This window comes from Nicotiana tabacum, chromosome 11 (genome assembly GCF_000715075.1).
Source record: "Nicotiana tabacum cultivar K326 chromosome 11, ASM71507v2, whole genome shotgun sequence".
Taxonomy (NCBI): domain Eukaryota; kingdom Viridiplantae; phylum Streptophyta; class Magnoliopsida; order Solanales; family Solanaceae; genus Nicotiana; species Nicotiana tabacum.
The window spans coordinates 100839177-100856229 of NC_134090.1; the positions used below are offsets into that span (position 1 = coordinate 100839177).

Here is a 17053-nt window from a genome sequence, read left to right on the forward strand (position 1 = left end):
ACGGCCTTGAGGCCATGAGACACAAACATGAAGTTCAAAGATGGAGGAAGATGATAAGAAGAAATGGGCAAATAAGCCAATGGAGGTACTGGGATAGAAATATCAACGCCAAGGCACCCCCATTTATAGGGGTAACGACACGGTCATCGAGGCTTTAGGAGACAGACCGACGGACGCAATTACTGCGCTCTTGAAGAACCGAATCGACGGCGGTACACTCGCCTTGGAGAACGGAAATTGGCAGCACAATAAATGATGTCAAATGCACAAGTCTGTGGGGAACCCCGGTTGCCACAATAGCTCGCGCCACAGGTTGCATCATTGGTGTGACGTCACCATAAGAAGCTCAAGGAGTCAGGTGTCATAATCATTTCTCATCGCTTCGTTCTGGGAAACGCGGAGACTATCTATATGCGGCGAAATCAGAGGACTTGATTTTCCGCTATCAAGCCACTTCGGAAGAATGCCTCGAGACCCCGAGGATGTGAAGCCACGACCGAGTTCCCTCCATCGGGGCTCGTCGGGGCCCGACTCGAAGAAGACAAAGGACGAGGACAGAACAGAAGGGGAAGTTCCCTAGATACACGGCTAAGTCTGACAGGGCCGGCCTATCCAGAGCCTACACCGAAGCATGGCGTCTAGCCGTCACATCTCCATACTTTACAATTAATGCCCATGTACTATAGCCGGGTTCCCCTCCTATATAAAGGGAACCCGCACTACCTTGTAAAGGATTGATGTTACTCCAACTATTTCTCCACAAGATCAATAATATCTCTCTCTCTTCTCTCTAACTCGCTTGCTCTCACTGGCTCAAGGCCACTTTAGTATTTATCGCTTTCTTACTTGTTCTTTATTTATTGTCTGGCCTTGGCCATATAGAGCTTTGTTTGATCATAACCTAACTGTTATCCCATTTTCGACTATCCCCGATACCTCGAGCTCGACCCGGATATCGACCCCGAGGTCCCCTATCGACCAGTCCTATACCCGGGCAACAGGCCTCTCGGTTTGATTACTGCCTCGTTTTAGCTTGCATTTCATCATTAAACTTCATATTCCTAGCATCATCTGCTCTAACAACTAGCATAAAAATAGATCATGTATTCTTAAAATCTCATTTACAAATTTAATTGTTGTTACCATTTTCACGGTAAACACGAGTATTAGAAGAAAAGCACATTGAGACAAAAAAAAAAATCTAAATTAAATTAAAGAAAAGATATAGTCGTGAACCTAAGAGTAAAAGTAGAAAAGATTTTTTTGCATTTACCTTAGCTTGTTAAAAAAAAAAAAAAAATTATCCATTTTTTGGTTTTGTTCTTCTTCTGCACTCTATAGCTGAAAAGCTTTGCAATTTCGCAAATTGGGGTAGGTTTCAAATTAAACATTAATTCACACATCTCACTCATCATCATTATGGTTAAGACTGAATTAGCGATGACTAATCAGTGAACATAGTCGCCATTTGGCCGACCGACCACACAGACTCTCCCTCCTCCTCGATGCCAACTACTAATATTGTTTGGTCTTTCAAGAAAAAGAGAATTAAGCAAAGACAAGAAACAGAAAGGATAAAGACAAAAGTCAGTGTTTGTAACGCATCTTCTTAGTAAATGTCAATCGTTTGTTTTGAAATACCGCCTCTCTTTCTCTAGACTGTATAGTAAAGATTTTGCACAAACGTCCCCTTAATTAAAATACTGAAAACTACACAAACATGTTTAGACAACATTAGCTTGCAATCATGTCTGTTAATTTACAATCATCCTTGGTTGTGCATTAAAGCCCTCCTTTCGGGAGGTTTTAAAAATAAAATAAACAATTTGCACTTGTTTTTTTATTATACTGAGCGGGATGCTTTCTGTACACACACGTGTATATGTATTTATAATTCTTTTCCTTTTATTTCTTTGGATATATAGGCGTATCTACCTTAGCTTGTCCCAAGAGTGTCTCATTACACGGTTTCGTTGCAAAGTTTTGTAAGATATGTATATATAGATAATAAATAAAATAAAAAATAAAACCGTTTATTATCATAGTTAAATTTTGACATTTCTTATGAAAAATCATGCTGCTGGCATTCATTTATATAAGAAAAACATGGAGACATGATAGATTTGCATGGGATAAAAGAGCAACTTTACTTCTTCTTTGTCCGTCTCTCTTTGCCATCTCCGCTTCTAACAACCTATATATATAGTAAACCACGTCTTCTTCTTCTTCCAACTACCACCCACCCCTCTTCTCATACATCTTTAATTACATCTCTTCTTCTTCTTCTTCCAAACCCACCCTCGATTTCTACTCTCATATATACATACATATACGCTTGGGATAGAAGAAGAGATCATATCATGGGGTTTCTCAAGGCTAAAGGAGAGACTTACAAGGCTGTTGATAATGTTGATCTTGGTCCCCATAGTAATGAATTTTATCTCCGAGCCAACGTCAAAGGTTAGCATCCCCATCACCCATGTCATCGATTCACTTCGTTTTTTTTCTTTTTTTCTCACATACATCCTTACTCCGTCTATTCTTATTTATATATTTTCTTATTAGTTAGTTTTGGAGACAATAACACGCTTTTATTTTCAAAATAATTAACTTTAAACTTTTCAATTTTATCCTAGTAAAAAAAATCTTATAGCCACACAAATTATGTTATGACATGTTTAAGATTATAAGTATCAAAAATCGTATAATCATACAAATATTATAATACATTTAAAATCACAAGTTTCAAAAATTATATATATACCAGTCTTAGGATATGGGTTTTGCAGGTGTACTCATATTAATGATACATAATTCTAAAAACATTGTGTAAATATTATGAGATAAATTATGTAAGTTATATAAAATTATAAAATCAAAATTAAAAAATCCTAAACATGAGAAATGTTGTTCTAATTCAGCTGGCTCAAACATGAAAAATCATATCTCACGAAAGTTTCAGGTCTTATTATGATTCATGAGGACTTATATCGGAATATTTTATGAAAAATATTATGACTTCTCTAACCTAATACTGAAAATAACACATAAAAATACCCTTATCACGATTCTTTAATGATTTGTCAAATCAAACATATATTATAAATTAAAATTTATTTAGAAATTTAGAAATAAAAAGGTTGACTTTATACCTCCTACAAAATTGATAGTGATAATGTAAAGTTTAAAGGACAACTAATATTGAATTCTATTTTAAATAAATAAATTAATATAAAAAATATAGCGCGACATTATCATTTTTAATTAAATGCAAGACAGAAAAAAATAACAAATGACAACTCATTTACATTACATTTCGTTTTCTGTTATTTTATTCATATTCTTTCAAATTTGTATTTTGTCGATTGACTCTTAATTTTATATTATAAGCAATTTGCTTATTTTTTTAGTTTCTTTCACTGCTAATGCTCTTCGTACGAAAATAAATGTACCTTAAGAGTTTTGTCTACTTGACAAATAATTTTATTTATATGTCCATATTGAAAAATAATCGAATCATATTCTTTTATTTGTTAGTTAATTAAAAACTTGATTATTTGATTTCAACATGAATGGAAATTACTTAGTTTTTTTTCATTCAAATTCTTATTATTATTCATCCTAATTTTTAAATATTTAATTATAATTATATGTTTGTCCAATAAGAAAGTTTTTCCAATTAGTAAAAAAATCATATATCAATTTTGAATCTTTGAGTCTTCAAAATTGTTATGTTTTTGACGCGTGTAAATTTTGGTAACTCATAATCTCTAACGTTTTAAATAACAAAAGATCCTATAGTTCATACTTTAATACCAATGGGCTCTAGAGAAGGAAAATTATATAAGATATTAAGTTTAATTAATTTTAAAATCTTAAATATTAGGATTTCCTGCTTAGTTTTATCACTAAGTAAAAATTGATGTTTGCTTAATTTTAAAATCTTGTCAGTAAAAAAATTATTAACTAAATTTTAGTTGATTTTAAATTCCTAAAAATTAGAAAAGTTACTTAAATTATAATTTTATCTAATGTGAAATCTATTTTAAAAGGATAAAAAATGAAAATTATATTTCACCAACAGTTTGTTTGGATGGTCATTACCTATTGTATTGTATCGTATTGTTACTTTAAACATAATATTTGTTTTATTGTTACTTAAACTTTATTGTATCATATCGTTAAATTCATTGTTATGTAACAGCGGAAAGTGTTACTTTATGTAACGACCGATTTGGTGTGGTCACATAATTACCTTGTCTTTTTCTCTTACCTTACCCTTTATTATTATTAAACAATCTTTTACCCTAACTTTTTATATAATAATTCTACCTCGTATCATTTTTTTTTTTTTGGTAATACTGCAAGTTTATTTTTTATATTGATGGTATGTGATATAATGAAACAACGGCAAACGATACAATTTATCCAAAGATTGTATTCATCAAACGATACAGTACAATATAATACAATACAATATGATACATTATGAAACTATATGTAACAACCATCCAAACAAGTTGTAAGAGTCTTCATGCTTTTATAATAGTACAGATATAGATATATAGACATACACATATATATATACACACATACTACTGGGCACATAGTTAAAAAAATAAAAATTGAATTTTGTGGTGTAAAGCTAAAGTTAAGAACATATACCAAAATATTGTTTGAATATTATGATCGTATACATGTCATGCCATTCCTTTAAGGTTTGAGGCTCGTTTAGAGTAAACTAAGGATGTTATATTTAAAAGCTTATTTGTCAGAAAATTTTAATAGCCAAAAACAAAAATCAAGGCCCATAAATTAAAAAGAAGGGTGTCACGACCCAAAACTCATAATAGGTTGTGATGGCACTTAACAATATCGTTAGGCAAGGCCACAAGTGAACCTACAATTTAATTACCCATTTTTAATATTTAAAATAAAAGTTTCCTTTTATAAAAGAATGAAATAAGTAAGATCTAATGCAACTGCACATACTTTTTTTCTCAACAAAATACAAGCGTGAGAAATACATCCACTGTAGTGACAATAATGATAAGTACAATAGTACATCAATGCTAAAAGCCCTCAAAACTCGGTGCCACAAGTGTATGAGCAATCTAGAAAATATATAAAATTAATACAACTACTGTCTAAAAGGTAATAGACAAAGATAATATACAAGGTAGAGGGAGACTCCGGTGCTGCAGATCGTAGCAAGGCAAGCAGCTCACCACTAAGTCTCCATAGAAGTGAGGCTACGTGCATGTGTGACCAATGGTAGTACATGTCTCAGTAACTGTACATTCAGTGCAGAAGTATAGCGTGAGTACGAAAAACAATGCGTACCTAGTAAGTATCTAGTCTAATCTCAAAGAAGTAGTAACGAGGAGTCAACTTGACACTTACTAGAAGTCAAACAGGAATAGAAATACATAAGTAGACATGGTGAATGTACAACAAGTAGCAACGAAGTAAGTAAAAGTAATTACAGTAATTCCACACGAGGCTTAATCAAATCACTAAACATGTCCTAGTTGGCCTTGAAGGTGCTAACCCAACTATTACCAAACACATGAGTCTTAATCAAATCACTAAACATGTCCTAACCGGCCTTGAAGGTACTAACCCAACTATTACCAAATCAAATCGAGTCTCAAATATTAAGTATGAAGCTGTCGAGGCGAACAACTTGATCCTATGGGAATAGTGGTACTCGGTACTGCTGAGGCTAACAGCCCGATCCCATAAGAATAATGTTACCACACTGCCGAGGCGAATGACCCGATCCCATAAAAGTAATTTATTTTTTTGCTGAGACAAATGACCCGATCCCATAAGAGTAGATAAATTTACCTCGCTCGCGGAAACACATACGAGACGAGAAGATACAGATCTATAGTTTATCAAATATCTCCCAATTTTTCCAAAGTAAGAGGTTAAGTCGGTATCTTTATTAAAATCCTCAATCTCAGTCATAACTAAGAAAATTAATATACCGGATAGGTATAAATAGCACAATTAAAGGCATGTTGTGAATCTAAGTCTACACGAACATATTATGAATATATCTATGTACGGACCTCGTCACCTCGTGCGTACGCAGCTCCCCAAAACAAGTATCACACAACAATTAATACACCTAAGGGGATAAGTTCCCTCTTACAAGGTTAGGCAAGAGACTTACCTCGCTTTTAAGTCTACTAACCATCTCTTTAACCTCACTAGAATTCCCCAAATTAAGCCGAGCAATCCGAAGCTAATCAAAAATCATATAAACTAATTAATAATTTCTCAAAAGTTCCAAATTAGCTATTAAACTAATTTTCCAACCAAATCTGGGAAGTTCATAAAATCGCCCCCAGTCCTAGGTGCCCGAATTTTGAAAATAAATATTACCTGTGACTTCACGAACTCAAATATATAATTTATTCCCAATTACATAATCAATTTCATGGTCAAATCTCATTTTTATCAAAACCTAAGTTTTTCAACAAACTCCTAAAATTTTAACATTTTATCCGTTAAAATCTACACATAACCTATGTATTTAACTTAAATTAGGTAGAAATTACTCACCATATAATGCTTGATGAAAATCACTCTCCAAGAAGCTCCAAATTCGGACCATACAAAAGAGAAACGGGAAAAATAAGCCTAAGTCTCATCTTTAAATCAAAACACTGCCCAGTTGACGCTTCTTTGCGATCGCGGAAGAAGCTTCACAATCGCAAAGGCATAGCAGGCCCATGCCCTGAAGACCTTCTTCCCGAACGCAAGGATAGTCTCGCGATCGCAAAGTCTTGCCCAGCCTAAGCTTCACGAACGCGGTTAGCCCTTCGCGTACGCGAAGAGCAAAGGTGGTTGACCCTCCCCAGACCCTTTATTCTACACGAACGCGGGCTTGTATATGCGAACGCGAAGGCTACTGGTCCCAGACCTTCGCGAACGCGATCCCTTGAATGCGAACGCAAAGGGAAAAAATGTCCAGTTCCCTAATTCCTTCTCCGCGAATGCGACGCCACCTCCACGTTCGCCAGGACCAGCAACATCAGGTTCTTAGACTTAGCTCCAAGCAGTCTGAAATTTCCCTGAGCCACCCCGGACCCCGACCAATTACACCAACGAGTCCATAAATATAATACTAACCTACTCGAACCTTTGAAACATGAAAAACAACATCGAAACCAAGAATCATACCCCAAAACCAACTTGAATCAACTTATGAACTTCAAACGTTTCAATTAGCTCTGAACGCGTCGAATCATACTTAGACTACTCGGAATGATACCAAATTTTTAGTACAAGTCATAAGTCACCATATGGACCTATTCCCAGGCTCGGAATCCCAAACGGTAATACCAAAGTCTATTGCAAACCAAATTTGAAGAATTAGAAAACCTTTAATGAACCAACTTTCCACTTTAAGCATTGAAATGCTCTCGGATCACCCAAAACCTAATCCGAATACACGCTTAAGTCCAAAATCATCATACGAACCTATTGGAATCATCAAATTTCGGTTCCGAGGTCGTTTACTCAAAATATTGACTCAAATCAAACATGATCATCTTAGGCCACTATTAGGGAACTAAGTGTTCCGATTCTAAACTGAACCCTTCCAAACATAAATTAGTCCAGAGATTAATCGTTAGGACTATAATCACCGGATAATTATATAGTTCAAATGTTTTAGTTAGCCTCAGTGGATATCAGGAGGGGTAGAGGTAGCCCTAAGAAGTCTTGGGGAGAGGTTATTAGGCGATACATGGCGCAACTGGAGCTGACTGAGGAGATGACCCTACATAAAAGGGTGTGGGGGTCAAAGATTAGGGTGGACGGCTAGTAGGTAGTCGAGCGTTTCTCTTTGTCTTATTCATTTCACTAGCATTAGTGTTAGTATTATATCCTTTTATTCATAGATTACTATTACTACCAAGAGTTTAACTGCTCTCTTGGATTCGGTCTTATTTTATCTTGTTGTTATTTCTACTTGTTGTCATTATCTTTTTTTTACTCATTCTCCGGCCGAGGATCTATCGAAAACAGTCTCTCTGCCCTTCCAGGGTAGGAGTAAGGTTGCGTATATCTTACCCTTCACATACCCCATTTGTAGAAAATTATTGGACTTGTTGTTGTTGTAGTGTATGATTTTGGGTGTGTTTGGTATGAAGGAAAATATTTTCCGGAAAATATTTTCCAATTTTCCCATGTTTGGTTAGCTTAGATGTTTTGAAAAATATTTTTCTTATGAACTCATTTTCCTCCAATTAGAGGAAAATGTTTTCCTTACAAGAGAAGGGAAAATATTTTCCAGAACTCCTTCTCAACCTTCCCCACCCCACCCCCTCTCCAAAAAAAGGTTTTTTTTTTTCAAATTTCAGTTTTTCCGTTACCACCCACCCTACTACCCCTCTACCCCCACCCCCTCCACCTGGAAAAAAAATTATTTTTTTTGCAATTTTAAATTTCTGTTTTTCTACACCACCCCCCTCCCCCCCCCCCCCCCCCCCCGCAAAAAAAAATTTGTAATTTAAATTTTTGTTTTTTTCGTTTTACCCAGCCCCTGGGACCCCAAAAAAAATTTAAATATATTTTTCAGTTTTAATTTTTTTATTTATCGGTTTAAAGGCTCAAAATTTTACAAGTTTCAAAATTATGAGTTCGGAGGTTTATGTGTTTTGAAGTTTACGGGTCTAGAAATTATAAAGTTTACGAGTTCGAAATTTCGCGGTTTTGAAAGTTTAGCGGTTCGAAAGTTATTGAAATTTTTGGGTCCGAAAGGTTATTGTTTTGAAAGTTTATGACTTCATGTTTATTATATCTAAATTATTTATAAATACTTTTGAGAAGTCATTTTCCTTAATTTGCGTACCAAACACCGAAAAATGAATAAGATTACTACTTATTTTCCAAGAAAACATTTTCTGTTATACCAAACACACCCTTAGTTACTTATTTGTCAATAGTTCTGTGCTCTCTTTTTGTGTCTGTTTTTCGTTTTTGTCTAAAGATTTGTGACAAGGATATGATTAGATGTACAGAGAGTTTATTGAATTTGCTTCACACTGGAATTAGGATATATTATGTGTTAAACTTTAGTGCAATAGTTTTCCGCCCTTTTTCTGTTTTCATTAATATCTTTTCTTTTTCTTTTATTTTTTAACTTATAATTCAGATTCTTAATTTAATTCAATTTTATTTCCTCGCATTTAATTTCAATACCAGCCCCTCGGATGGCCGGCTTTCTTGTTAAAGTGTTTGTATGGTTCTTGGAAATGCCGATCTTTGGATCCGTTATGCTCTACTTTTTGAAGAGAAATAACCTAATTCACAAGGTATGTTCATTTTATCCGCTTCTTTGCCTTTAATTGGGTGACACTGTTCGACTTGTACATTAAAATTAAATGATCAAAAGAAAAACTTGAATGAAAATTGAAAGAATCTAAAAGTATAATGAAAAAACTATATCGACTAAAATTATTTTAATTTTAAAGTATCAGACACTGTGCACTTTAAATGATCACAGAGTTTTCCCAAGCCCAGTTGTATCACACACAGGGTCGGACGCAAATGGATCGAAGCGGTGTCATCACACACCTTCATCGGAAAAAAATGCAACATTATATAAAAAACGAAGTAATATATAGTGATGACATCGCTTTCTAACCGAGAGTATTTCTTTATTTACTGGTCAAGCTCGTATTTGGGTTTGTAAAGGTTGTAGGTTCGAGGCTGGACCTAAATATTTTATTTCTATAACATCTTTGAACGAGCATTTTTGTTAAAAATTTGAGTCTAAGAAAAATTAAACTATATCTCCTTTGGAAATAATATTCAACCAAACCATTGGGCCAAAACTTTCAACTTGTAGGTAAATGATATTAAATAATACTTATTAATTTTTTTAGTTATATACGACACCGCTTACAAAAAGTCCTGTGTCATATCACCCCCCCTCCCCCCCCCCCCACTATATATATATATATATATCCTTCTTTAACTTTGAACGTTGGACATTCTCCCCTTGTATGTATTGACTTTCAAAATGCCTATTTCTCTTTCTCTCTCTCACACACACACACATATATATACTAGTTTTTCTGCACGTGCGATACACGTGTATTTTATATCATATTTTTACAAAATATATACTAAAATTAATTAATACTTACATAATTGAAAAATATTTTATTTTATCATAAATTACATATTTAAATAAGCAAAAAGCTAGCATTACTTTGTAACTTTAAGACCTTTTTTATAAATAAAATAAAAAAGCACACTCTCCTACCAACACGATCTCGATTTTTCTAGGCATAACGTTACCAATTAAGTTTTGGTATAGTTTCTTGAGTTTGATTGCTTCAATAGACGACGTAAAAAGCATGATTTCTTGATCGATTTTTTCCCTAATATTCTCCAGCCATAACATAATCAATTGCGCTTTTGGCATAATTGTCTTCTCAAGGTTGATTGTTCTTTTTTAATAAAATTCAAGCCTCGCATTTTTATGTGAATGTACATGTTATGCACAAAATTAAGCTTCATAATATAAACCTACAAATAATTCTTACATTTATTCATCAATAAGTATTAAGAGCTCAAATCTACAAAATGGATCATTTTTTATCCACTGAATGAAAATTAGATAATTAAGTATGATAAAATTAAGAAAAAAGGGTCATATATCTCCTGTACTTTTATATAATTCTGATTTCTTATTATTATAATTTTTAAAAGAATTTAGAGCTTGATGTCTTCATTGAGTCGCCAGCTAATTCGTCACATTAGTATATCAGAACAAGGAGCTCTCCTTCTCTCCCTATTTAACTAAATAGGATTTAGATAAAAGCAACATGACTTTACATAAAAATATTTATAAGATGTGAAAATAAATTTAAATGGGATTAGATAGAGGAAGCTTCGGAGGAATTGACACATTAATCAAAACGATGATTGCTTTGTCCCTCTACTTTCCTAAAATGATTCGGGTATAGTAAAAATATATTACTACTATTTAAGAAGTGTATAGTATTTATGTAACTTGAAGAATGCAACAAACTAATTAAAAGCAGTAGAATGGGGACTAATATAACTGTTGGTAAGTACATATGTAGTTTCATCTTTCTTAAATATATATAGAATTTTGTCTGCAAGAGCAAGAAGAAAATAATAGCAGAGTTATAAGTCATATGGCAATATCTTTCGTCGTTAATCCATATTCTAAAGCTATTTATGTTACAAAAGATTTTACTATAAATTTTTTCTAGACTTCATTAGAGTTATCTTATAGTCTTATTTCATAGGAAAAAACTTGTAGAAATATAGCTAAAGAAGAAATAGTCACATGTCAACGATCTATCGGCCATCGCCCATGTACTCACACTAAACCATAAATATTCTATATATTTGTAATTTTTTCAATTTTTTTTGTCCATCCAATGTCACTTGGCTTTATTTTTTAACTGCATATATAATAATTTGAAACACAATTTGGTAAATTTCTGTAATATGCTAGTATTATATGAAGAATATGCACACAAATTCAAATTCATAATACAGGATTATTAATACTAATTAGGAGGAATTATGCCTCTTATATGTCCGATTTAATATTTTAAGTATTCAACAATAAATACGTGGACTTTGAGGGAAAACCTTCTTCTTCTCTACTTTGTATTTAATTTGCAACAACATATGTATTTAACTATAGACAACAGATTTCACAATCAAGTTTGAGAAATCAATGTAACCCTATCTTTTCATATACACGTTCAAGAGAGAGAAAGTATTACGAAAATGTCTTGCAAAGGGAAAATAGAAAGTCAGAAAATATAAAAAGAATTACTACTACTTATACTTAATTAGGTGAAAACTCGACACTGAAAAAGAACATGTGGAAAATCAAAAACGACAAATCAATTGAATTGGCATTTTAAAAGCATGAACTTTATGATAAAGGACACAAAAATTCCGAGAGTACAACTCAAACAAACGCTAAATAAGAAAAATCACTAATTGTCTTACGATCATCTCCAAGTTTTAAATGTACCATTATCACTTTACAAGTGAAAAAAATTTCTACCAAAATGAGACATTCAACATAAAATATCTTAAATGAAGTCATACCACATAACGAAGCATTGTATAGATCATAACTAATATTATTAAGCTAATAAACATGACTACCAACTATATCTCTTAAAAAAAAAAAAAAAAAAAAAAAAAAAAAAAAAAAAAAGAGCAAATAACGGACCAGAATTAAGTGCGCGACAACAGTGGCTCGCCGGGTATAATTCCATAACGCTCTCTTTTGCGAATCCTTTTTCCAAAACCACATCCCTTGAAATATTTATCGCACTTGCACCTTGCAGTGAAACCTGGTAGAAACGACAAACAAAGTCAACTAAATTCTTAAACTTGCATCCGAAATCATGCATAAAAATGATTAGTTTGACAAATTTTGCCCAAACGACAATCAAATGTAACTCCAATTTAACTTAGAAAAGAAAATAACAAATAATTAAAATAATATGATGATTATGCGGAATGTGGAAGTATATGCGTATAGAAGAACTTGGTGTTTTCGCGGTTCGCTCATGGTTGATTAAGCCATTAAGGTTATATAAGAGATGTGATTTGAGGGTAATGCGGATGACAATTGGGTAATTAGGAGTTGTTTGTAGGTGTTAGGTTTTGTTTTAAGAGTTTTTAGCAACAAAAAAAAAAAAAGTTTTCTTTTAAGAGTTGTGACTATTGATGTGAAGAATTTAAAGTGTTAAAACTTAGAAACATATTTCTTCTGAATAGGTGCCTGATGGAAGGTTGCGTTTTGTAGGCTTTAATTTTTTATTTATATTTTTAAAAACTATTATAGGTTAATTAAAGGATACTTTGGTAATTTAATTTTTGGCTTAAGGGCTTCCCACTTTTAATATAGTATAGATAGATAGATAGATAGATATATTGGAGAGGTGAGGGGTGGAGGGTGGGGGATGGAATCAAAATACATATCATCATGCTCACTTTCATAAGCTAGAAATTACATTGTTGAAATTTTAACGAGTTATTTTATATATTCTGCTTGTGTGTTCTCTTTCTATTTGAATTACTCCATGTCAATTGTTAGGTAATGCTTATTAATATATAAAATACAAAATTTGATGGCATTTTAGCATTTACTATGAATTTTCCCTTTTTCCCCTTCTCTTAATAAGCTGGTAGTAATTAATACTCCTCTTTCAACGCAAATGAAATTTTTTGGCAACTTTTAGTTAAACGAAACAAATTACTTGAGCGGCACACATACATGCTACCTAAGAGTTAAGATGCAAGTAATCTTGATGATCAGTTTTGCCACTATAATATAGAGGTAAACAATTAATGCGGTGAAATGTCGCCTCTTGATCTTAATTCGGAACAAAGTCCAAAAGTTTGTCTCTTGTTTCATTGTTACTGAAAAGTGTTATTTGGCAGCATGTTACATTTGCTGAGTTGCAGGAGTCACCCCTCTATGTTCCTCTTCACAGCTATGAAGGTCCGGTTATTTTATCTTTACACGTACAGTCGTTTTAAGTCACGTTGCTATATATGAAGAGTATTTATTGGTAATGACAATTGACAGGGAAAGAAGAAAAAGAAGTAATATGTGTAGAGTACGGAGCATCTCCATCAGAACAGGTTGGGCAGGCCTCGGGATGCCTTCCATCAATTTTAGAACCTCCAAAGTATAGTTTCAGTAGGTGGACCATATTGGATTATTCAACAGCTTATAACTCCAAACTAATTACACCTCGCAAGGTATTGTCCCTAACCACACGTCTTGCACTTTTCATGATATTACCGCCACAAACTTTTTTCTTTTTTGGTAGTTAAATGATTTTATTTACCAAACCAAAGTATATCACTACAAGAAATTACGTTTTCAGTGACGAGCGACGCTTCCTGTTGCCACAAAAGTACTGGGATGAAAGCTGACTGGCTTGGCCCAATAATATCCTCTAGAGCTCCTTTTATCCTCTCAGAGATGATCTTAGATATTATCTTGTAGATAGTAGAATAGCATGCAATAGGTCTAAACTCTCTAATAGACTCTGGTTGAGCTTTCTTAGGGACTAAGGTAACCACAATGTTATTTGCTGCTTTTAGCATCATGTTGTATTTGAAGAACTCTTGTACAGCTTGGTAGACATCACTTTGGACTATAATCCATGTTCTTTTAAAGAATGCAACATTAAATCCATCTGTGCCTGGTGCTTTATTATCATCTATCTCAAATAAAGCAGCTTTGATCTCCTCCCCAATTACTTCTGAGCATATAATTCTTTGTTGTGCAACAGATACACTTGGTCCCTCCCTCATAATTTGCAGATCAATAGAATCTGATGACCCCAGCAACTCTTTCTAATTCTATCTCCTGTTGTGAACGTAGTGTTTGGCTTGAGTCTGTCTTCTGAATAAATATATGAATTGTGCTAGCTCTAGAATTCATACAATTGAAAAAGTAAATGCTATTTCCATACCCTTCCTTAATCCAATGTGCTTTGGACTTCTGCCTATGTACTTTCTCTCGTAATGCTAACCATTTGTTCAGCTCCTTCCAGCTTCTTTTTCCTCTAGTATTAATGTTGGGTCATGTTTATTGGTTAGATGAATCTGGATATTTTGGAGATGTTCTCTTGCCATAGCAATTCTCCTGTCCATGATGCCAAAGTTGGATTCCTTCATTTTCTTCAGGGATTCCTTGCAATTTTTAAGTTTTTGCCACACCTTATACATACATGTTTCCTAACCCTCCTGTCTCCAGTCATGTGCTACTACCTGCAAGAACCATTCAGCGAGTACATTCAGAAACCTAAAAGGCTTCCTTCTAATATCTGTATTCAATGCACATTCTAGATGGATTGACGCATGATCTTAAAAGTGGTTCTCCAAAAACTGCGTTGTGATGTTACCATACTGTATCACCCATTTATCACTACATAGTACCCTATCAATCTTGCTCTATACATTTCTGTTGGTCCAAGTAAGGAACCTTCCGGTTGATTTCATGTCTGTAAGGCATAAAGCAACACAAGTGGCTCGAAAGTCTTGAACCTCATGGTCAGCAACTGATTGGCCCCCCAAAGAGACTCACTCTGAAAGCCTAACAACAGTTGAACCCCCCCCCCCCCCCCCCCCACACACACACACACCAAGGGGTATCAATCACCATACTATCTTCTGTTGAACCCTCCACAGAGCTTTCCTCTCCTCACTATCATTACTGCCATTAACCACAGTCAGGGCATTTTGAAATTGAGAGAGTCTATCTCTGATATAGCAATGGATAAATTGAGCATGAGACTCTTTAATAGTAACAGAAACATCTTCTCCCTTCAATAGAAGTCAAATTTTTCCATTTGGTGCTTGAGAATAGTTATTAGTAGTTTGCTACCTCTAACTATTAAAGATATACTAGTAGCAAATTTAGGTTCTTTCACTTTTGTTTCTAACAGTCCCCCAAGCTTATTTTATTATTTCTCAAATAGTTCCCCATTTACCTCTGTTTGAAGGGCTTGTTCATGCCCCTCACATTCCAATATTCCAAATCATGCAGATATGGGTTTGGTTCTCCCATCTAGAGGCTTGCCTGATATAGTATCACCCAAAATTTTCATTATAAAAGGGTAGAATAAATTTTGAGTAGTGATTGGTCTAGAAATAGTTATTAAAAGAGGTTTTCCATGCTGGAAAAGGGCTGCATTTGGCATTCTTCCCTGTATAGCAGTGCTAGTTTGAGGAGAGTCACGTATAACATGTTCTGGAGTCCTAACAATAGGAGCTGCAGTGTTCCTTCTGCTAGCATCATTTTTCTCCTTTTCAACCTTCTCGGACACCTGAGCCTGTTCATATGTACCTTATTATTTCCTTTATCATCAGGACCAATTCGCACATTGGTTTGAGCTTTGCCTACCCATTGCAAGTTGACCTTCTTATCACCCTTAAGACCTTCCTTTCCTGGATGGACCCTTTTTTGGTATGTACATCTACCTGAGTTTGCTTCACTTGACGTTCAACTTTGCATTCATGACAAAGGGATAAACATTTTTGGCAGAATAGTGGTTTCCAGTCGTAGCTCACATACTAAGTGAAAGCTTTACTAGATCAACAACCTCAACTTCATTAGGTAATTCCTTAATTACATCCCTTTCTACCAAGACTCAAGCATAGGACGCCCTATTTTGCTTCTCAGTACATTCATCCGCAAATAGGTCTTCCCAATAGGCTAGCAATCTTATTGAGAGTGATTGCATTCCAACAACTTAGGGGGAGATTAGGAAATTCACCCACAATGGCATGGTACGTGGGAATTCCTCTTGAAAATAAAAATAAGGAGTCCAATCCTTCAGAATTAAAGGCATGCTATTGATTGTATAAGGTCCAGAGTAAAGGATCTTATCTCTATCATACCTATTATGAAATTTAGCAATGTAAAATCCATCTTCGTGGAAATATAGTTCTGGAGTTGTAACAGAATGCCAAAACCTTGCAATAAAATTACTTATGTAATTATAAGTGGGTGTTTTACCTATGACATGCATCACTAGTTTTGCATACAAGTTTCAAATAGCGATACAAGCCTATTCCAAGTTTCAACATCAAAATCCGAATCCATTAGCTAAGAAGTCAACATATGGTCAAACTTAATAAATTTTTTTCAACTTCCAAAAATACTAGTTTTCGGCAAAAAATGAGTCAAATCAATTTAGGGACCTCTAATTTTCATTTCGTACATACGCTCAAGTCCAAAATCACGATACAGACAAGGTCGTTTTCACAAAATGTTGACCATGGTCAACTCAAGTTATTTTTAAAGCCAAATTTCACATTTTCTTCAAATTTTGCATAAACGCTTTGCAAATAATGACACGGACCACACACGCAAATCAAGAAACATCAAACAAAGCTAACGGAGGTCTCGGAATACGGAATTAAGGGCTAATACTCAAAATGACCTATCGGGTCATCACAACACGTAGCCATCATCAATGATTCAAGCAAGCCCCTCAAACCA

At 34.1% G+C, this 17053-nt stretch overlaps 1 protein-coding gene across 1 annotated transcript in view; it reads left to right on the forward strand.

Moving 5' to 3' along the window:
- Positions 1 to 2111: 2111 nt before the first annotated feature.
- The window catches only part of LOC107789109 (fatty acid amide hydrolase), a 59174-nt gene continuing 44232 nt past the window's right edge, over positions 2112 to 17053 (forward strand). Inside the window, exons 1-4 of the mRNA XM_075225318.1 lie at positions 2112 to 2460; positions 9223 to 9332; positions 13474 to 13534; positions 13622 to 13797. Of these exons, the coding sequence (XP_075081419.1) occupies positions 2115 to 2460; positions 9223 to 9332; positions 13474 to 13534; positions 13622 to 13797 (693 nt within the window). The 5' untranslated portion in view covers positions 2112 to 2114. The remainder of the gene's footprint in view (positions 2461 to 9222; positions 9333 to 13473; positions 13535 to 13621; positions 13798 to 17053) is intronic.